Source organism: Ictalurus furcatus, chromosome 24 (assembly GCF_023375685.1).
Source record: "Ictalurus furcatus strain D&B chromosome 24, Billie_1.0, whole genome shotgun sequence".
Lineage (NCBI taxonomy): Eukaryota > Metazoa > Chordata > Actinopteri > Siluriformes > Ictaluridae > Ictalurus > Ictalurus furcatus.
The window spans coordinates 7464441-7487332 of NC_071278.1; the positions used below are offsets into that span (position 1 = coordinate 7464441).

The 22892-nt window shown below is 40.4% G+C and overlaps 1 protein-coding gene across 1 annotated transcript; it reads left to right on the forward strand.

Moving 5' to 3' along the window:
• On the forward strand, positions 1 to 22264 carry kank2 (KN motif and ankyrin repeat domains 2). Its single transcript, XM_053613515.1, has 12 exons — positions 1 to 88; positions 14483 to 14560; positions 15893 to 17272; positions 17438 to 17641; positions 17751 to 17856; positions 18038 to 18781; positions 18864 to 18957; positions 20656 to 20875; positions 21055 to 21197; positions 21580 to 21780; positions 21920 to 22018; positions 22128 to 22264. Exons 2-12 carry the CDS (start codon positions 14524 to 14526, stop codon positions 22185 to 22187), a joined length of 3288 nt encoding a protein of 1095 aa, XP_053469490.1. The 5' UTR covers positions 1 to 88; positions 14483 to 14523; the 3' UTR covers positions 22188 to 22264.
• Positions 22265 to 22892: the final 628 nt, after the last annotated feature.

Consider the following 22892-nt stretch of genomic DNA (forward strand, 5'->3'; position numbering starts at 1 on the left):
GGGGGTCTCCTCATGCTCTGGCTGCAGTGTTTTTGTCTCGCTGTCAGTGAGATTGCTGGCCTTACACGGCTAAAGGGACAAGAAAAGGGTAAGCCTAAATATCAATTTTAAGTCGTCTTTTCTTCTTCTTCTTCTTCTTCTTCTTCTTCTTCTAGTTCATGTACATTTAGACAGATGTGCATAAGCATGCGTTGTTTTTTTTTTCATTGCATTCGGCATGGTGATGTTGGTCATGTTTACATTTTTGTCTGGGGGAGACAAAGTATAACAGGGACTGGGAATCGCCCTGTCTGGTGATGGTCATGTCTTTTCCCTGGAAGCTGTCAGAAAAATAATGTTGAATATTAATCACTCTTCACATGGGTTTTTTTGTTTGTTTGTTTGTTTGTTTGTTTGTTTCTTTTTTTTTGGGGGGGGGGGGCATTTTAATGAAAAATAAAAAGCATTTTAATGAAATGCTTTTTGATCACCGGAGCGCGCGCACTGGATGTAATAGGCTATATCTCAATAAGAGCAGCTACTCTACAGATATATCCAGCCCTGTTGTGCTTTCCTGGTGTTAGTTTATGTTACAGCTTATTTGTTTTGAGGTGTAACATCTTCCCCATTAGGGATCCTGAAGAAGAAGAAAAGGCGCACGGTTCTATTCTGGGGGGGAAAAAAAGAAAAGAAAAAAAGTCATGTAAAAATTAATGAATAAATTTGCTTTCCCAGAGTTGGTAGCTAAATAGGTTGTAATTCGCATCATGTGACTTTAAAGTATATTTTTGCGTGGCTTCTTTTTGTTGTATTGGTATTTTTAGGTATGAAGTGACTGCTCGTGCTCAGGGGAGAGGGTGGGACCGTTTTCATTACTTCCAGATGTTCAGAAGATTCCTGCGTCGCTCTCAGATCCGCTGCTTTATCAGTCTTACAGTGCTCACTAGTCTACTGTTTAATCCTCACACTTGTGAGACTTCTTTGGTAGTTTTTAAATGAACCCTTTCTAGCAAACTGGAGTTTGTTGAAACTTTTTTCTCTGATCTTAGTAGGGGGAGAAAAAAAAAGAAAAAAAAAAAGCATAGGCTCCTAAACTTCCCTGTCTCTGGCGTGGATCTCTAAATCTAAATCTCACCCTTTGTCATGTTTCTAATAGTATCTAGTAACTTTAATCTAATCGAAATGTGCATGTAATCTAACCTTAAAAGTTTGACTCTAAAACTCCAGTTACGCTCAACTTGTGTAACTAAATCCCTTTTAAAGGTGCATTACATCATTACACTGCAAAAATAACATCTTAGCAAGTAAAATATCTTAAATATAGTCACGTATCTACTAATTCCTGATTATAAGATTGCAATAAACCATATATATATATATATATATATATATATATATATATATATATATATATAATAATCATAATCATAATCAGACAGGGAAATAAGTATTGGACGCATCCAAAAAAAAATTCAGTAAATATATTTCCAATGAGGTTGTTCACCTGATATCTTGAAATATAAAGAATTCACAACATTAACGTCCATAAATAGTTATGTGGAATATTAGACATTGTTGCTCATTTTGCTCAAGTTTACATTTTCTAATTCTATAGGCAGGTCATTTAATTTTTTTTCTTTTTTTTTTTCTTCTAGAAATGAATTCCTACAGAACAAGGCTATTGCAAGCCTGAAAGAAGTGAAACATGTCTAGGACTATGTTTAATAATCGTATATTTGGTTTGTTGCAATCTCATTATAGGAAATACTAGATTAATTTGACTACTTTCGAAATATTTTCTCTTTTTTTTCCATTTTATAAAGGTAAAGATGCATAGGCTAATAAAGATACAAATGATTAGTACCGCAACAGGAAATGGAACTGTTTAGTCTTACCTCTCAAAACCCTTCAAATCAATTGCATATAGAGGAGTCTCTGTGAGAAATACACCAGGTATTTCTTCACATAATTTTTTTGTTTAAATAAATCCTAAATTTCCCCTCTGGGATCAATAAAGTAAAAATAAATTATCCATCTACCTATCTATCTACATTAGGGCCATAACAAGATGATGTATTATTTTGTTCGATGTGAGGCTCTCGAGTTGATATGTCTCCGTATCAAACAATATGTTCAACAGGCTGCATAATACAATAAAGTACCACTTATATAAACATTTAAAGTGCCCCTATTATGCTTTTTCAGATATTCCCTTTCATGTAGTGTGTTATGTCGTTGTTTGTGAACGTAAAACGTCTGCAAAGTTTTTTTAAAAAAGCGCACGACAAACGGAGTTATCAACTCCCAAAAGAAGGAACCAATTCTGAACAGCTGAAAAGAGTCGTTAGTGATTCCAGACTTTACTTCCTTACTAACCTACGTAGGTTTGTAACAATAAGCCCCGCCTCTGGTTTTCATCGGCTGCTCGCTGACAGACGGAGCTGAAACTCGTTGCGGTAGTGGGCGTTTCCTTTTCGACACACACTGACAGCGGTAGATCAATCACAACAGACTGGGACGTCTGACCAATCAGAGCAGAGTATACTCTCTGAAAGGAGGAGTTTAGAACGAATCCTTTAGAACGGATCATTGAACGAGTCGTTTGTGACACTGGGGGGAAAAAAGGTGGTGATGCAGTTTAAATTATGAGCACGTTAAAGTGTTTTTTTGACCTCGGATGCATGTAAATCTATTGTATGAGATGTGTAAAGCAAAATTAGGCACGTTTCAGGACCATAATAGGTGAACTTTAAACTTCATCAAGCTCCCTCCTTTGAAAAAGTAGCTTCCTCTTTATCTCAAATCAGAAAAGGCTATAAGGATTTTTTTTAAAAAAAGAAAACACGCTTCTCATAAAAACACTGTGAGTGGTGAACTGAAACATTACACTGTGCCAGCTCTATTGAAAATATCTCATAATGAGCCACCACCATATTGAAATCGTATTGAATTTGAATTTTGTGTATAGTTACACCTCTTGCATACACTCACTGAGCCCTTTATTAGCAACACCTGTACACCTACTCATTTGTGTAATTATCTAATCAGCCAACCATGTGGCAGTGGCGTAATGCATAAAATCATACAGTTTTGGGACAGCAGCTTCAGGTAATGTTCAGGTAAACTGCTGATCTCCTGGGATTTTCACACACAACAGTCTCTAGAGTTTACTCAGAATGGTGCAATAAAGAAAAAAAACATCGAGTGAGCTGCAGTTCTGCGGACGGAAATGCCTTGCTGATGAGAGACATCAACAGCGAAAGGCCAGACTGGTTCGTGCTGACAGAAAGGCTGCAGTAACTCAGATAACCACTCTGTACAATTGTGGTGAGGAGAAAAGCATCTCAGAATACACGTCGAACCCTGAGAACAGATGGTAGGGTCAGAATTGGTCATGAATCCATGGACCCAACCTACCTTGTGTCAACAGTCCATGCTGGTGGAGGTGGTGTAATGGTGTGGGGAAGGTTTTCTTGACACACTTGGGGCCCTGTTAATACCACAGCCTATTTGAGTATTGTTGATGACCATGTGCATCCCTTCATGGTCACAGATTACCATCTTATAACGGCGACTTCCAGCATGATAATGTACCATGTCACAAAGCAAAAGTCCTCTAAAACTGGTTTCATGAACATGCCGATGAGTTCAGTGTTCTTCAGTGGCCTTCCCAGTCACCGGATCTGAATCCAGTAGATCACCTTTGGGATGTGGTAGAACGGGAGATTCACAGCATGAAAGTGCTCCTGGGAAATCTGCAGAATCATGGGCCAGAATCTCAAAGAAATGTTTTCAACATATTGTGGAACTCATGCCATGAATGAGTCTTTTTTGAGAGCAAAAGGAGCCCCTACCCAGTATTAATGTAGTGTTCCTAACACCTGTGAGTGAGTGCACACCTGTTTGTTCATGCAGTTATCCAATCAGCCAGTGGTAGCTCAACGGCTTTCTGACCGGAAGGTCATGAGTTCAAATCCCAGCACCACCAAGCTGCCACTGCTGGGCCCTTGAGCAAGGCCCTTAACCATCAACTGCTCAGTTGTATACATGAGATAAATGTGAGTCGCTCTGGATGAGGGTGTCTGCCAAATGCCATAAATGTAAACATAGCAGCAGCGTAGTGCATAAAATCATTCAAATACAGGTGAAGAGCTGCAATTATTGTTCACCCCAAACTTCTGGGGGGGATTGCAGTGATTTTGGCCATGGCATGTTTGAGTGTTTCAGAAACTGCTGATGTTTGATGTGGATATAAAACTGAAGCTCTTGGCCTGTAACTGTGTGAAATTTTTTTTTTTTTTTTTGTACTGCACTGTTGCTTCTTGATTAGCTGATGGGTAACTTCATGAACCTGCGATAATTACAATTGAGCAGTTTGGTGTCAGGGACACGGCTCGTCTTAGCATGTTGATATACTATTTACATGCCTTGGATTTATTTATTTTTCCTATATGGCTGCAGCACAATGCAAACAAACCATAATTTTTCAGCGATTTAACCGAAACTCCTTCAAACATCAAAATCTAAATATGAGAATGGGTACAATTTTATGGCTGTCATGTCTTACACGTCCTAGGAATGTGTATTCCTCACTATTGCCATGGATATGTTAAATAGCAATTTAGTACAATACTTTGCCCTGTGTTTGATTTACAATCACTAGAAAAAGACATAGTTAATTGTATGACCTATCCACAGTAATGAATCTAGTGCGCTACTGGTTTGGAACCAGTATCCATGTCAAGTATGTTAACAGCGCCTTTAGGCAAAAACCATGACCCTGGATCAGCTGTGACTACCCTTTCTTAGATCTTGCATGTGGTGTAGGAAGCAGTCAAATTTATTTATTTATTTACTTACTTACTTACTTAATTACCAGCAAAAAGGCAGTAGAAACTAGTCAAAGTAACTACCAGAGAGTCCAGCAGGCTAGCTTTACCAAGACTAATGTATAGTTTGGCCTAAAGTATGATATTTTTGGCATCTCAATATTTATTTTCAGTACATTGCAATGTTGCTGTGTTATGTGTTTGTATTTTCCAATTCTGATTGCTTAATGGATTCTTTAATTATGTGGATTGCTCAACAAAAAGTTTGTTTATGATTAAAATGATGGTATTAACATATACATGCCTCAGCTGCTGTGAGCCTGGGGCTTGGAACCTGACTGTGTGTGCGCTCTTTCCTATGGGACGTCTCCAACCCCATTCCACCCCTATTTTGTTTACAGTACCATTTGGTGTGTGCTCACCAAGCCCAAGTCTCCAGTGTTCCTGTAACAACACATTAGTACCGTTTTTTTCTCATTTACACATGCACAAGTTTATTCCCATTTTCATCATTTTCCCTAAATTTGTTCTTGATCTTCGCCACTCTTTCCAAACATTCTTCCTGAAGTATCCCACTCCAGACGGCTTTTCTCTATCCTTCACCACTCCTAATCCCACTGATTCTCATAGGAATTCAACTTTTGGGGTTTTTTTTCTTCTTCTTGTTGCTTTAGCAATTCCTGTTGTCACACCCATGTACCGTTTCCTGTTAGAGGTCAGTACTGTGGCCAATAATGTAATGACGTGCATGTTGCTCTCTCTCTCTCTCACTCCTGCAGTAACGTGAGCAGGGTGAGGCCCCATCCTGGGCTCTGAGCTCTGGCTGCTACACTAAATAGTGTCAGTTCCTCCATAACCACTCCCTAATGTAAAAAGCAGCCCCTGTGTGTGTGTGTGTGTGTGTGTGTGTGTGTGTGTGTGCGCGCAGACTATGGTGACTTCAGATAGGAAGGATTTTGGCATGTGGTTGTGCTCACAAGTGCTTTCAATAACCCGAGCAAAATCTTTATTTATATAGAAACTTTTCAAGATTCCCTCTCAAAGTACTTCACAAAGTAGTACAATTACTTTATTTATTTACTTAAATTAATTATATATGAATAAAACAAAAACATAAGAGAGTCAGTCTAAAAAAATTATAAACCCTCAATATGTAAAAAGGATAAAAGGTAATAATAATAATAAAAATAAATCATAGGTTACTGTGTTAGGGAATTCACTGAAATAACAACACTCCACTATCTGAGATTCGAGGAATCCTCATATTACATTAGATAGATAATAGGTCTGAAATACACACAGACATACTGAATAGTTTGGCCAGATGGTTTCCTCCACCTCTGCTACTACATGTGTGCTTAGTTTAGCCCATTTCAGCACATGTCATTTGTTGACCTGAGTTGTGGAAACAGGCTGACTTTGAAATCTACTTCAATTTCTTTAACCAAAGAGGGTTAACATCATTAACATTTAAAACTTGTAGTGCTTCACAAAAACCCAGAATCTTCTGGAAGCATCTTCACTGTCCTGTTATGACCTATGTTTTATTTCTGTAGACTCCTTATTATTATTTTCCTCCCTAACTGGGGAAAGGAATGACTACAATATGAAGATGATCTCTTAGAACGAGACAGTTTAATCTGTACGGAGAGGTTTATTGTGATTGTACTATTACTCATGTTCCAAGCTTCAACTAAGCCTCTGTTAAGCATCTCCCATTCCCTTCATCTTTACTTTGCAGTCTTTAAAAGGCTATTGGCAATTGCAGGGACGTAGACTGAAAGCTTTCTTAGACTAACCAAACTTGAGCTTTGTCTTACTGCAGAGGGTATTTTATTTAATTGAGAAATTCCCATCTGCATCTTTTTCTCCTTCTGTTTTTCCTTCCTGGTGGCACGGTGGTTCACTGGGTAGCATTCCCATCTCATAGCTCCAGGGTTCCCGGGTTTGATCCTGAGCTCGGGTTACTGTGTGTGGAGTTTCTGTGCACATACTCCCCATGCTTGTGTGGGTTTCTTCTGGCTTCCTGATGCAGATTGGTGAATTGACTATTCTGAATCGTGCCGAAATGTTTGGGTATGGATTGTTTTTTTTCCCTTCTTTACATAATCTTCTTGCTTTCGCACACCTATGATTTTAGTGTTGTTCCTTTTCTAGTGCTTTTCTATGTTCTTTCATTCTGTCCTTTTACTCTTTATATCTGTTTCTCCTGATCTATTCCTCTCCTAAGATATGTTGGGAGGAAATGGGCTTGTATCTGTGTCCCTGGGGAGTGCAGATCCCTTTCCTGTAACTCTTTCTGACCTGTACCCAAATGCATTCATTGGTAATGAGCCATGGCTCTGTGCGTTGGCTTTATAGTTGAATTGAGGTTGGCCAGAGGGAAACTTCTGGATGTTCTCTTTAAGTGAATTTAGCAGTCAGTTTGTTAGCATGTTAGTCAGCATGAATACATACTTGTGTGTACCGTTTAAGTGACTTTACTACTGCTGTACTGTTGTTATATAAATTGAATTCTTTGCAAGTTAATTAAAAACAGTTGAACATTTGATATTTGGCAGTGCTTTATTTTTTTGTAGACACTCTTGGCTCCTGAGATGGAGTGAAAAAACATCATCATTTAATCACCACATGATACTGTGTATCAGTGAAAGAATGGGACCTCTCAGCAACAGTTCAGTGTATATGAGTGTTCAGGCAATATCTCTCTCTCTCTCTCTCTCTCTCTCTCTCTCTCTCTCTCTCTCTCTCTCTCTATTAAAACCAGCTGTGGAGTTAGGGCTAGAATGAATGGTGCTTTTGTGATCTGCATGTCACTTTTTTCCTCTTTTAAGGGTGTCTCTCGCTCTCTCTCACCCTCTCTCTCACTCTCACTCACTCACTCACTCACTCACACACACACACACACACACACACACACATTCCAGGCACTGGCATAACAAAACTGCTGGAACAATATAACTCAATGTTCTCAGCTCTCAGCGTGATGCTGTTCCATAATGGAATAATTTAACAAGCCCACTAACATTTGAATCTTCATATTGCACCCTTTTCAGCAGTGGGTAGTTAAAGAATGCATTCTGAGGGGAAAACAAGAAATCCTAATCATCTTGATCTTAAGGATCTAGAAATCATCTCAGTCATAGGCTAACAAGCACAACGCAAAAGGAGAACAAATGTATAGCCTATACATCGAGATGGGTGACAAATGAATGGAAAACCTTAATAGTGCAGTAGTACATCCACAAGCTGCCAGAAAAGCTTCAGTGAGCCTTAGCACAGATTCACACAGATACAACAAGTCTTTGGAACTGTACTGGAGAGATGGACATCGTTCTTCCAAAACATTTCCTCAATTGGTGTTTTGATGATGGTAGTGGTGGACATATAACAGCTTGCTTCAAAATTCTCCCATAGATGAGAATTCGATTGGGTTGCAATCAGGTGACTGTAAAGGACATAGCCTATGAGGTATACTATGTACGTACTCATCCACTGTGGAAGAGATCCTGGAAGAGACCACTCCCATCAGAATAGAAATGTTTCATCATAGTATAAAGGTGATCAGCTGACTCTCACAGCATCGAAAACAGTGGTAGTACATAACATCACTGATGCCACTCTAATCAAATCAAGTATAAGGTGCAAACATCGTTATACCCGTGTAAATTCATCTATGATCATGGTCATCAAGCTCAAGCTGTCTGTGAGAGGCAAGTGCTTTTTGGGTTGATGGAGAGAGTGACTGGGCTTTGTTTATGTTAATCTGCTCCAGCTTTTGGAGTGTGAGTCATTAGAAGCATTTACAGTTTACTCATTATCATGTTCACTTCATGCCTCTCTCTGTGCAAACACCCAGATTAGCACATTAGCTCAGTTCATGACCAAAATGTGCTATAACTAAGAAAATGGCACAAACACATTTCAAAAGAAACTCTTAGGCCTATTGAAACACCAGTACTACAGCTCTATTACCGAGCACACTGTTAATCAGAGCAAAGCATCCCAAAAGAGCTCTACCAACTGGTGTCATTACAGTAAACAAACTATGTTATGAACTGATTGATTTTCTTTATTATCTTTTCTTTAGTTTGCTTTGTATTGTAATTGATAATGTTCCCTTGCTTTCAATGGCATGACTGCACAGAATATGCCATATACAACAGTGAAAATACAATTTAAAAAAAAAGTTGGATGAATTTGAAAATAAAACAAAAAAAAATTAACAAAAATAAGTTTTCCAAATCGGTTGTCGGATTAATTATTAATACATAATGTAAGAGGAAAAGTAAAGAAAGTAAATGGGAAATTTAATGCATGACTGTTTGAGGAATTATTACAGGCTCAGCCCTTACAGGCTCATTTAAAGGGGTTATGTGAAAATAAAATTAGGCCCTCTATATTGGATTTGTGGTATGATATTCCTGCACACACAGTGCTGCTGGTACTTCTCTGACATAGAACGGTCACCGTGGTCCTTTTTTTCGGGTTTTGATTTAGTTCAATATACTATTTTTACAGGTGCATCTCAACAAATTTGAATATCATGGAAAAGTTCATTTTTTACAAAGTTCATATATTCTAGATTCATTACACAAAGTGAAATAATCTTGTTATAATTGCTTTAATCTTGATGATTACGGCTTACAGCTCACGGAAATCAAAAATCCAGTATCTCAAAATATTGGAATAAAGAATTTATAATGGAGAAATGTCGACCTGAGAAGACTCTAATCAGCGAATTAACTCAAAACACCTGCAAAGGTTTCCTGAGGCTTTAATCTCTGTCTGGTTCAGTACACAACCAGAATCACGGGGAAGATGAAAGTAAATGTTGCATTTCATTTGGAAATCAAGGTCCCAGAGTCTGGAGGAAGAGTGGAAAGGAACAGAATCCAAGTTGCTTGAAGTCCAATGTGTAGTTTCCACAGACAGTGATGATTTGGGGTGCCATGTCATCTGCTGGTGTTGGTCCACTGTGTTTTCTCAAGTCGAGAGTCAATACAGCATCTACCAGGAGCTAACGAGCTTTATGGAGATGCTGATTTCCTTTTCCAGCATGACTCGGCACCTGCCCACAGTGCCAAAACTACTAGTAACTGGTTTGCTGACCGTGGTGTTACTGTGCTTGATTGTCCAGCCAACTCGCCTGACCCGAACCCCATAGAGAATCTACAAGAGACGCCAGACCCAACAATACAGACGAGCTGAAGGCCACTATCAAAACAACCTGTGCTTCCAGAACACCTCAGCAGTGCCACAGGCTGATTGCCTCCATGCCACGCCACATTCATGCAGTAATTCCTGCAAAAGGATTAAAGCCCAGACCGAGTATCAGTATCAGCAGTAAGGATGTGGAGCCCAGCAACATATTTAACACAGAAGTGGTATTTGGCTTTCTACTCCTCCAGATAATGGTCCACTTTAGGTTCAGTGTTTATATTTTTATGCATTTCAGCTCAGGGTGTGTGGTATTCTTGGTGTGGTGCTGGGAAGAATTGCACACATGGTCATTACAAGTCTGTAAATTATAGAAGCCAGTGCTGGACTGTGTTGCTCATAAATTCCATATTTTTTTCCTTCAAAATTGAGGCACCATCCTAAAGAAAGGGAGGGGAGCAGAAAGAGGACAGACGGAAAGAATGGCTGACGCTGGGTGGACAGGTGGACTTGTAGCACTGTGAATCATTTCTGCACTGAGGAAACGCCTTCAGAACCTGACCTCAATAACAGGCGGACATTTTGGGGTGCAAAAAAAGCATTCTGACTCGAAGGAAAGTGCCCCAGTTCTACTCTTCATGGTTTTGAATGTCACATGCTAACACACACTACAAAGTCTTTTGTATGTTTCGGCTTTATGTGACTAGCTGCATGGTACTTACAGTGGTGCTTGAAAGTTGGTGAACGCTTTCAAATTTCCTATATATCTGCATAAATATGACCTAAAACATCATTAAGATTTTTTTTTAGAAGTCCTAAAAGTAGATAAAGAGAACCCTATTAAACATATGTTTAATATTCCAGTATTATCGGAATACAAATGGAAAATGATCCAATATTACATATTTGTGAGTGGAAAAAGTATGTGAACCTCTAGGATTATCAGTTAATTTAAAGGTGTAATTAGAGTCAGGTGATTTCAATCAAAGGGATGACGATCAGGTGTGAGTGAGTGAGCGTCCTGTTTTATTTAAAGAACAGGGATCTATCAGAGTCTGATCTTCAGAACATGTTTGTGGAAGGGTATCATGGCATGAACAAAGAAGATTTCTGAGGACTTCAGAAAAAGAGTTGTTGAAGCTCATCAGGCTGGAAAAGGTTACAAAACCATCTCTAAAGAGTTTGGACTCCACCAATCCACAGTCAGACAGATTGTGTACAAATGGAGGAAATTCAACACCATTGTTCCCCTCCCCAGGAGTGGAGACCAACAAAGATCACGCCAAGAGCAAAACATGTAATAGTCTTAGCAACTAAAGGCCTCTCTCACATTGGCTAATGTTAATGTTCATGAGTCCATCATCAGGAGAACACTGAACAACCATGGTGTGTATGGCAGGGTTGTAAGGAGAAAGCCACTGCTCCCCAAAAAGAACATTGCTGCCCTTCTGCAGTTTGATAAAGATCATGTAGACAAGCCAGAAGGCTATTGGATAAATGTTCTGTGGACAGATGAGACCAAAACAGAACATTTTGGTTTAAATGAGAAGCATTATGTATGGAAAAAGGAAAAGACTGCGTTCCAGCATAAGAACCTTATCCCATCTGTGAAACATGGTGGTGGTAGTATCATGGTTTGGACCTGTTTTGCTGCATCTGTGCCAGGACAACTTGCCAATCTATGCTGGAACAATGACCTCTGATTTATACCAATGAATTATAATGAAAATATCAGGACATCTATTTGTGATTTGAATCTCAAGAGAAAGTGGGTCATGCAGCAAGACAACGACCCTAAACACATAAGTCGTTCTACCAAAGAATGGTTAAAGAATAAAGTTAATGTTTTGGAATGGCCAAGTCAAAGTCCTGACCTTAATCCAATACAAATGTTGTGGAAGAACCTGAAGCAAGCAGTTCATGTGAGGAAACCCACTAACATCCCAGAGTTGAAGCTGTTCTGTACTGAGGAACGGACTAAAATTCCTCCAAGTCGATGTGCAGGACTGATCAACAGTTACCCCAAACGTTTATCTGCAGTTATTACTGCACAAGGAGCTCACACCAGATACTGAAAGCAAAGGTGCACATACTTTTACCCCTCACAGATCTGTAATATTGGATCATTTTCCTCAATAAATAAATGACCAAGTATAATATTTTAGTCTCATTTGTTTATTTGTGTTCTCCTTATCTACTTTTAGGACTTGTGTGAAAACCTGATTATGTTTTAGGTCACATTTATGCAAATATATAGAAAATTCTAAACGGTTCATGAACTTTCAACCACCACTGTATCCTTAATATGGACTTTTTGACTTGGCAAAAATCTTTCTCTAAACTCTAAATGATTTTAATTTGTTATGGGATATGGGGCATTTGAGAGTCGTTAACCTTTAGAGATTTGTTTTCTTCCTTTATAGACATGAAGACTTAATGGACACTGGTATGGAATGTACGGATGGGTGTCAGGGAAACCAGAGACTTTGATTTCTGGCTGGAACAGGATTTTTATTTTATTTTTTTTACCTTGTCTTGAAAATTAGCCATATTAGTGAAATCCCCCACGCAGCTTCCAATAAAGGGGATGAGGCTCACCATGCCCTGTTCAATATAAACAGTTCAACACTGATAAACTCTGTTTATGGCCTGCCATGCAGGGGGGAAGGTCACTGCTACATGCATGCACACACTCACACATACACACATACCATACCATAAGCTCTCAGACTAATACTGCTCTGCTCAGGGCAATCACATTGCTGGCATGAGTGGGGGAGGGTTGTTTGGAATACGGGGCAACTATTGGGGGACGGAACGAAAAGGAAACAAGGAATTAGAAGAACAGCGAATGTCTTAAGTTGGGCAGTAGAGACAGATGGAGAGGAGAAAAAGGTGGAGGGTCTTCAGGAAAAGAATAAGGGACCAAAAGTATGGGAAAGCATGCTGAGAGGAGAAGACATTTTGGACGATACTGAGATGTTTGTTATACTGTTGTACTCTAATTATACCTTTATGATCTGCTTCCTGGTAAAGTCTGTCCCCCCTTCCCCTCTTAATTTTTCCGCATACACACACGTGTAGGAATGTACATAATGACAGAAAAAAAACATTCAGATGCATGTTCTTGTGAATATGTATGTCCCTTCTCAGATACCCATGGTTACACTGCAAAGGACTTGCACCATAACTGTATTCCACTTTTGTTAATCAAACCAAGGCCACATAAATTCCCTGTTCAATGTACCCAGATGTCATCCAAATAGACTTATAGTAGACATGAGCATTAGAGAAAGAATGGCAGCATACAGTGGGAAAGAATAAAAAAAAGGATTGTTTTACATTGAAAAGGTCACAAAAATGCTGAGTGAGTTTCGTCAGTGTTTCCGAGTGCCCTAGATTTCCTGGCGCAGCCTTGGATAGGTTCAGGGTAAAGGTTTTGGTGTGAAAGCAGGGCCCATGTTTGAACAGAAACATTGATCATGGCTGACCTTAGCCAAGTAGACAAAGGGCTCTCAGATCTGAAACAGTATTAAACAGATAGACAAGGGAGAGAGAACTTGTGTACAACAACCTCCTTCCCACACAGTAATTACCTAGAAAATTCAACTTTGGTCAGACACTCCAGCTCCAGTAAACATATGCAAATTGAAGAGGGTACAGGCTAAAGTCTACCGGATATTTAATGTAATTGTGCTGTGTGAAAAACATCATGCAAAGTTAAAAGTTAATATGGATATATGCACGCTTTCTCAGAGTCAGAGCGTGTTTTGTTTGGCCCAACTGTTTTAAACGTGGAATGGGTCTCTGCTGGAGTTGGGATGCACCACTGAGAGACAGGAAGGAGGAAGAGGAGACAGCAGTCATCTGCAATCTCCTGATCCTCAGCTGACTAGGGGGAGGGGGGAGAAAATGAGTGAGGTATTGGAAAAGCAAAAACTAAGAAAAAGGGAGTTGGACAGAGGTGGAAGGAGAGAGAGAGCATGAGAGAGAGAGAGAGTGTTTGAGACTGTGTGCTTGCATTTTCTTTTTCCAGCACCTCCATATGGAGAACCGTCGAGAGAGAAATGATTCCTAATAAGGTTGTAACAAGAGGCGCTTTCTCCACAAGTCACTGTAGCTGCCAGGAAAAGTTTCCTTTCCATCCTCTTTCCTTTATGTATGAGACCCAGAAACAAATAGAAAATAGTCCAATCCCTGCAGTGGAGAGAGAAAGCAAACCAGGTCAGAAAGGCTCTTATGGACTGTAGTGGGTAGAATTCAACCATAACAAACCCTAATATACCAACATTACACATTGTCAGATGCTGACTGCTGGCTTCCTCGTCTGACTTTGAATCACACTTCTGATCAGGGCCATTTGTGTAAGTGTTGTAGACCCCACATTGGGGTTGTGTTTTTTTTGAGTGGAGGCAGCTGGCCTTACGTGTCACTGGATGAATGATGAGAAAGTTGCTCATTCACTAACATCTCTCCTTCTCTCTCTCTCTTTCTCTCTCTCTGTCCTTTTTTAGGTTTTGTATGTGATGGTGTTACAGGAGGTTGCTATTGAATCATGGCTCAAGTGCTACATATGGACACCAGCTTCCCAGGTTGGTTATTTTTTGCATTAAACATCTTAGCATTGCATCATTTTAACCATCTGCAAAAACAATCAGACAGACAGACCGACAGATTATTAAAGCTTGCAATTGTGAACTCATGGTGCAATGTGATCAGTCATTATTTCCATGTCTGATGCTAACATCCAGGTTCACAAGAAAGGATGCCTTCTAAAAAAAAAACTTGCTCGTGCCATGTTCATTTAAAGCCATGCAATTCAAGAGTTTTATCTTAGAAGAGACATTTTATTACATATTATACATACTGTATTGTAATACAGTGCAAATAGTGGCATAGGTTTCATTTCATCTTTACTGGGGGGCTATATATTATATAATATATTTACTATATATTAATGATAACATTATTGTTGCTAAGGATATAGACCTGTTGCACTAGTTAATTACACAGTAATTTAGTATTTCTAAATTGAACATGGATTCCTGTCATTAAAATCTACCATATACTGTTTATAGTCTTCTTAGCAACAAGGTTGCACAGAAAACCCCTATATGAACCACAGGTCAACTAATGTAATGGCCTATGAGTGCAAAAATAAGTATTTTCATTTACCTCAGACATCTTTCACTGGTTAATGCTGGTTATTATACCTGTTTTCCTGTTTGCTCAGCTCATTCTGGAGTCTGAAACAGCTGCAGCACTTATTGGATTCTTCACTTAATGATTAAAAGCAGACATTTTTAATAGGGTTATCAAACCATGCCTGAGACTTTTACAGCCTGTTGATCTGGAAGCAGATATTCATGTAATGGATATATAGATATTTATATTGATATGTAATCTGGTCAGTTTCAAATGCATGCTTTGTAGTTGTTTCCGAAGGTTTTAAACTATACTTAGATTGGAAACAGTCAATTAGGCAACTGTTTATTAATAATAAAACACTTTATAACCTCTTCTATGGGTGAGCATACTTTTTACACTGATTATAACTATATAAGTCAGGGGTGTCCAGTCTTATCCAGAAAGGGTCGGTGTGGGTGCAGGAGCCACACCTGAGTCTACTGAAAGCCAAGATCAACTGATTAAACAGATTTAATTAGATGTGACTCTTGCTTGATTGGAACAAAAACCTGCACGCACACCAGCCCTTTGAGAATAAGATTGGGCACTATGATTTAAGTGTTACATGATAATATTCATCAAACTTAAATATTTACAAATGGACCTATTTACCAAAAGGGTTAGTTTTTTTTTTTTTTAGCTGGCTATAGCCTACCGTTGATGCTGTTCTCTATTGTATAGCTAAGAGATTAGAATGAGATTTCCACTGGTTTAAAGTTGATTACCCCACTCTGCAGGGAAGATTAACTCTACAGTCCCCACTTCCCTGCACCCAAAAGATACAGAGGCTCCTTACTCAGTAGAGACCCCCTATGGTTACCATCTGGATCTGGACTTCCTCAAATATGTTAATGACATTGAAAAGGGTAATACTATAAAGAGGGTGCCTGTTCAGAGACGTCCACGCTATGGTTCTCTGCCCCGTGGTTATGGTTACACTGGCTCGTGGTGGACCTCCACTGAATCGTTGTGCTCCAATGCCAGCATGGACAGCCGCCACTCATCCTACTCATACTGTGCACCAGGCTATCACACCACTCAGCGTCCCAACTTCAACATGGCTCGTGTGGAGAAGACTCTGCTAGATGCACGGCGAAAGCTGGAGGAAGAGAAGGACACTCGCTTTTCCAACTTAGGCAGCATGCACAGCAGTGTTGCTGGCTCTAACACCTCTCTGTCCAGTGCCCACAGCTTCAATCGTGCTCAGGGCGGGGGAAGTTCATACACACCTGCCAGCTCAGGCCTGTCAACACCTGTATCACCCACCCCAGCCCACCTACAGCATGTACGTGAGCAGATGGCCATGGCCCTTAGGAAGATCCGGGATCTGGAAGAGCAAGTGAAGACCATTCCCGTGTTGCAGGTGAAGATCTCCGTGCTGCAGGAGGAAAAGCGACAGCTTAGTGTGCAACTAAAAAGTCAGAAGTTCTTGGGCCACACACTTGGGTTCAGCCGTGGGCGGCCACGTGGAGAGCTCTACATTGACATTCCAGAGGAGGGAGTGGAAGCTGCCACCTGTAAGGTGGAGGGGGGACTCTCCCCCACAACCCCCGATGGCTCACGTCAGGACTCAGGCTGTGAGATAGAAGATACTGTGATTGTGGGCAGTCTACGGCCAGGAACCAGGAAGGAGGTTCGAACCATTGGTGTGGGTCCAGACAATAAGGAGAAAGATACTTGCCAGGTGGGTGTAGATGTGAGGGAGGAAGACTTGGGCTTATTGCCAGAGACAGAAGTTCTGAAGTCCAAGGTGGACCAGTTGGAAGTGCAGCTGAGAAAGACTATGCAAGAGTTACAGAGTGCCCAGATGAAGGTGGAGGCAGTGCAGAAGGAGAGGCAGGGTGGAGCCCTGCAGGCTGATCATGCTGTGAGGGCCACCAGCCTGGGCTGGCAGGAGCAGCATGACCTGGGAAGTGCTGGCCTCCACACACTGGTCAGCTTTACCCACCAAGGCCAGCAGAAGCAGCAGAGGACAGTGGGGATCCAGGTGTATACGCTGGAGCAGCCTATGGTGATGCTCAGGACTCAACAATGCAGCACCTCCACCAGACCTCTATCTGCATCCATGCTGGAGGGGACTCCTCAGAGAGGATATGCAGAGCCTCTGAGTGCAGAAGGTATATATTGATACTTCAATTCCATTACTGCCTTTTCCATTGTTTACCTTTTCCATTGTTTACCTTTTCCATTGTTTACCTTCACTTGTACATTTGTACAAAAGGTGTAATAGTCAATGTTAAAGCTTGCTGTGTTTTGTGTTCTCCTTCTGCCTACTGTCCCAGAATCAATTGCAGTAAGCTCCAAACAGGTACGAGAGGTCCTAAGAACTGAATTGTCCACATCAGTGCCAGTCGCCAGCCCTTCTAGTGCTATGGAGACAAACTACAGTCAAGCGGCTCCCCTATGTCAGAGGCTGAGGGATGGAGAACAGAAACAGCAGCTGGCCACAGAAGTTATGCCCTCACATGAAAGTGCACCCCAAACAGGTATGTCTTATGTCATTCTTCCATTTAATGATTGTGTATGTACACATGAATATATGCACCTCACTAGGTTTATAAACAGTAACATTGAGGCTCTTTATTTCTTTTAAAGCCTCTCCTCATTCCAGCTTGAGATCAATCATGAAGCATAAGGCAGACAAAGAACCACGCTCTGCTTCAACCCAGAAGAATCTGCAGTTCATAGGAGTGAATGGAGGGTAAAATTAATACATATTCTGTGACTTTCAGTATTTGTACTGTGTAATAATTATATAATATATATTATTTTAGTGATTTAAGTTAGTTAGTGGAACCTACCCATAATTTTTTCTGTCCTTTTGTAGTAACCTTTTGTAGTAACTAGTCAATGAAAGCAGTAACTACAGGTATGAACTACAGGTATGAGTCCACCTCATCAGAGAGCAGTTCTGAGACTTCAGATGATGAGAGTGATGCAAGTGAATATCATGAAGCCACAGAGAAACTACCGGAATCTCCAGCTCATCACCCTCAGGCAACCTCTGTTAGCACCTCTGCCGTTTCTATACCTGTAATTCCCAAATCATCAGAGACAGCAAATGTCCAGCACAGCAACACCCCACTTTTACTTAGTGAGGGCCCAGGTCATAGTATCACTCATTCACCAGCCTCTGACACAGCCACATGTCAGCATGTTACAAAATCACCAGCTTCAGATTCAGACCAATGGCACTCTGCAATCCAGTCATCTACCACTGCCACGGCTCCTCAGGAGACTCTTATCCTGTCAGCAGAATCAGATTCCAATCAGCAATATACCACCCAAAACACTGCCATTTGCACTGAACACAGTTCCAATGAATCACCAACAATCTGCATGGCATTGGAACAAGTTGTTAACCAGCCCCAAGCCACTAGCTCAGATAGCCAGCAAAATTCTAACCAGCCAGGTGTAACCACTCAACAGCCCACTGCTCTGTCACATACCACTGGTGCTTCTCATCCAGATGATAGCCAATCACAAACCACTGACCTCACTCCATACCAGCAAACTGTGCAGTTGAAAGCTTCAGATGCTTCTGACCAACAGGATACAGGCAAAACTCCGGTCAGCAGTCCAACCGAAAAAACCTATTCAAACAAAGCACCTAAACAAGAAAGCAGGTGTGGAACAAATTCTAAATGTGTTATTATTATAAACAACAATGAGTGTTATAATTCAACTAATGAATCATTGCCTCTTCAGTTTCAGAGGGGAAATGAGTGACAGCTTCATGACAGCTCTTCATACCTTGCAGAAAGCGCTTGGTGAACCAAATGCTTTTAGCCAACAGGGGGCGGTATGTATTTTTGGGCAGCTTTGTAGAAATTACATAACATAATATAACAGTTACCAGTTAGGTGGGCAGGCAATATGCTATATACAGTATATGGCCCAAATTTTGTGGATACCTGACTATTACAGTCATATGTGGCTCTTCCCCAAAGTTCCACAAAGTTGGAAGCACAAAGTTGTATAGGATTTATTTGTATGCTGTAATCTTAGAAATTCCCTTCACTGGAGCTATGGGGTTGCAGCATGACAATGCCCCTGTGCCCAAAGTGAGCTCCATGAAGAGATGGTGTGTGAAGGTTGGAGTGGAAGAACTCGAGTGTCCTGCACATAGTCCTGACCTCAACCCCACTGAACACCTTTGGGATGAACTGCAACACCGACTGCACCCCAGACCTCCTCACCCATCTCACTAATGCTCATATGAACACAAATCCCCACAGCCATGCACGAGAATCTATTGGAAAGCCTTCCCAGAAGAGTGGGGCTTATTATAACAGCAAAGGGGACTAAATCTGCAGTGTGATATTCAGCAAGCACGTATGAGTGTGATGATCAGGTGTCCACAAATCTTTGCCCATGTAAGAAAAAACTAAAGAAGCTATTGCGAGCTGCACACAAACAAGATACCAAGAAAAGAGATGTTTTATGAAGTGATTAGTCAGTATACACAGATTTCTTTTTTTTCTGTTTTTTTTATTTATTTTTTTAAAAACAGTATTTCTTCATGTGTTACCCTCCTGGAAAATGGAAACATTATCAGGAAGGAGTGTATTACATGGTGATTGTTATTTTATACCACCATGCAAAACAATCATTGGACCTATTGATTTCCATGAGATGATTGCCCATACCATTATGGGGCACTGGTGGGTCAGTGGTTAAAGGCTCCGGGTTACTGATCAGGAGTTCAAGCCCAGCACTGCCAAACTACCACTTTTGGGCCCTTGGGCAAGGCCCTTAACCCTCAACTCAGTTGCTCAGTTGTATAAATATGATAAATTTAAGTTGCTCTGGACAAGGGCGTCTGCCAAATACTGTAAATGTAATTATGGATCCAATTATGGCTTTACTTACCAGTTGGCAGCAGACATTGTGGATTAAAGGTATTATTTGACTTCTTCTAAACATAAATATGTATAGATGATGAAAGTTGACCATATTCTTTCCACTGCTCATTGCTTGTCTTAGGCATCTTCGTGTATTTACCGTTGATTTAGATTTGCGAATTGCAGCTTGCCTGAATTCTAGGCAAGCCTTTATGGGTCGTTTAGCAGCTACTCTACAGGTTGATGATGCGATTGTTTTTTTTTCAACATAACCTGCCAACTGAAAATTTAGCTGAAAATGTTCCCTTTGAAAGATTTAAGAATTTTCGGATTTATGTTCCTTATGCACCTGTAATTTGGGCACTCACTATTTGGCCACTTTCGAACTCTATTAGTTGCCTCATCTTGCTTTTATATCTTGTACTTGCTGTTAGATGGTAATCAACCTAATATAACTCGCCAGTGCAGCCCTGTATGCAGTGGGATTCAGTCACCTAAAAGTCAAAGTCCTTTTCATGTGGCGTTTCTTTAATTTTTTTCCACCCCATGTATTTATTTACATTCCTTGTAGTCAACCCCACTCCCAGAGCTCTTATCTTTTGGCAACCCCACATTTGTTCCAACCACCTCCTACTGTTTATGTATGCTTCTTCTAGAGAACAGCCTACACCACAGTGTTACAGGAGTGGCTGCGCGTCTCATGTCATAAATCTGCGGACACAGCAGTGGTCCGAGCCTACATGGATGCCTTTGCCTCTGTCTCACCTCAGCTGCTGGAGTTTGTGATCAATATGGCTGATGGGAATGGAAACACAGCACTACACTACACTGTCTCACACTCCAACTTCCCAGTGGTTAAACTGTTGCTGGACACAGGTCAGTCTCTGCGATGGACCATGTTAACTTTATATACACAGTATTCATGGCATTAATAGTGATGGCCTTGTCAGTTAAATGATTAAAGCAAGGAAATATCCGAAATTGACCCCCATCCGGCCGTGGAGACTGTGTTGCTTTTGTTGACCAGCTGACAAATCTGTGTATGCTTTATGCAGGTCTATGTAATGCAGATAAGCAGAACAAAGCTGGCTACACGGCTATCATGCTGACTGCTCTGGCTGCGTTCCACTCCGAAAGTGACCTTCAGACAGTTCTGCAGCTGTTGCGTACTGGAGATGTCAATGCCAAGGCTAGCCAGGTGCGCCCTCTACTGGCCAAAGAGTGCAGCTCAACTCAATCCTTCCTAGATTATATTTACAATTATGAGAAAACCTTCTTTTTTTCCCCCAAATGTACATTAACGCTCTAAAGAGCCTCTGTGATTAATAGAATTTTAATCTGAAAGATGGTGACTCTGAGGACACAGGTGTTTTCTTGTAATAACATTTTTTAGAAAAATCATCAAGTAAAATGTTTGAATTAGCGGTGGAGGTATTGGACTCTCAAATCTGCCAAAAAAAGAGCATGGGTTTTCCAAAGAGTGTGTTTTTGGCACTGTTTGGACATAATATCATTTACAACTGAAACATATTAATACCATGTATGCCCGGGGTCTCCGTGTGTGTGTTGGCATGTTGTAGGCTGGACAAACAGCTCTGATGCTGGCAGTGAGTCATGGCCGAGGAGACATGGTCAGAGCGCTACTGTGCTGTGGTGCGCAGGTCAATCTGCAGGACGACGACGGCTCTACAGCCCTCATGTGTGCCTGCGAGCACGGTCACGTCGACATTGTGCGCCAGCTGCTCTCTGTACCAGGCTGTGATGCCACGCTTACCGATAATGTGAGTGCTCCATCTATTTCTTTCTTATGAAAATGGTATATGGTATTTTTTATCAGTATATAAAAAAAGCTCAATATACATGAACCATATTGCTTCCAAAATATCCATGACTGTTTCTTTGTTAACTTCATTCCCTCAGGATGGCAGCACTGCTCTCTCCATAGCGCTAGAGGCTAGTCAGAATGACATTGCCGTGCTTCTGTATGCCCATCTGAATTTTGCGAAACCTCCTTCCCCTGTAAGCAAAATCACATGTACTTGATATTGTTATGCAAATCAAGCATGCCGTATTTCTTATTGTGTCTACTTCTCTGAGCATTTTCCTTTCATGTTTTTATTACTCTCAGGTGTCTCCAAAGTCGCAAATTGTGGGATCCCCACCGTCTTCATCTGAAATCCTAAAATGAAACACTAAGGCTGATTCCTCTGTGGACATATACTCATTGTAATTGTGCGTACAGTTGATCTGTGAAAATATATATGGGTTTATATATATATATATATATATATATATATATATATATATATATATACACACACACACACACACACAACCCCAATTCCAAAAAGTTGGGATGCTGTGTAAAATGTAAATAAATGTAAATAAAAACAGAATGAGATTTCAAATCTCATAAACCCAGAAGTTATTCACAACAGAACATAGAAAACATATCAAAATGTTTAAACTCTAGAAATGCACCATTTTAAGAAAACAATAAGATAATTTTGAATTTGATGGATACAACATGTCTCAAAAAATTTGGGATGGGGCAACAAAAGGCTGGGAAGGTAAGTGTTTGTAAAAAGAAACAGCTGGAGGTTATTAGGGAACATGTCAGTAACATGATTTTGTATAAAAAGAGGATCTTAGAGAGACAGAGTCTTTCAGAAGTTAAGATGGGCAGAAATTCACCAATCTGTGAAAAACTGCATCTACAATTTGTGGAACAATTTCAGAATAATGTTCCTCAACTTAAAATAGTGAAGACTATGAATATCTCATCATCTACAGTACATAATATAATCAAAAGATTTCGAGAATCTGGAGAAATCTGTGCACAAGGGACAAGGGTGAAAATCAATATTGCATGCCCGTGATCTTCGGGCCCTCA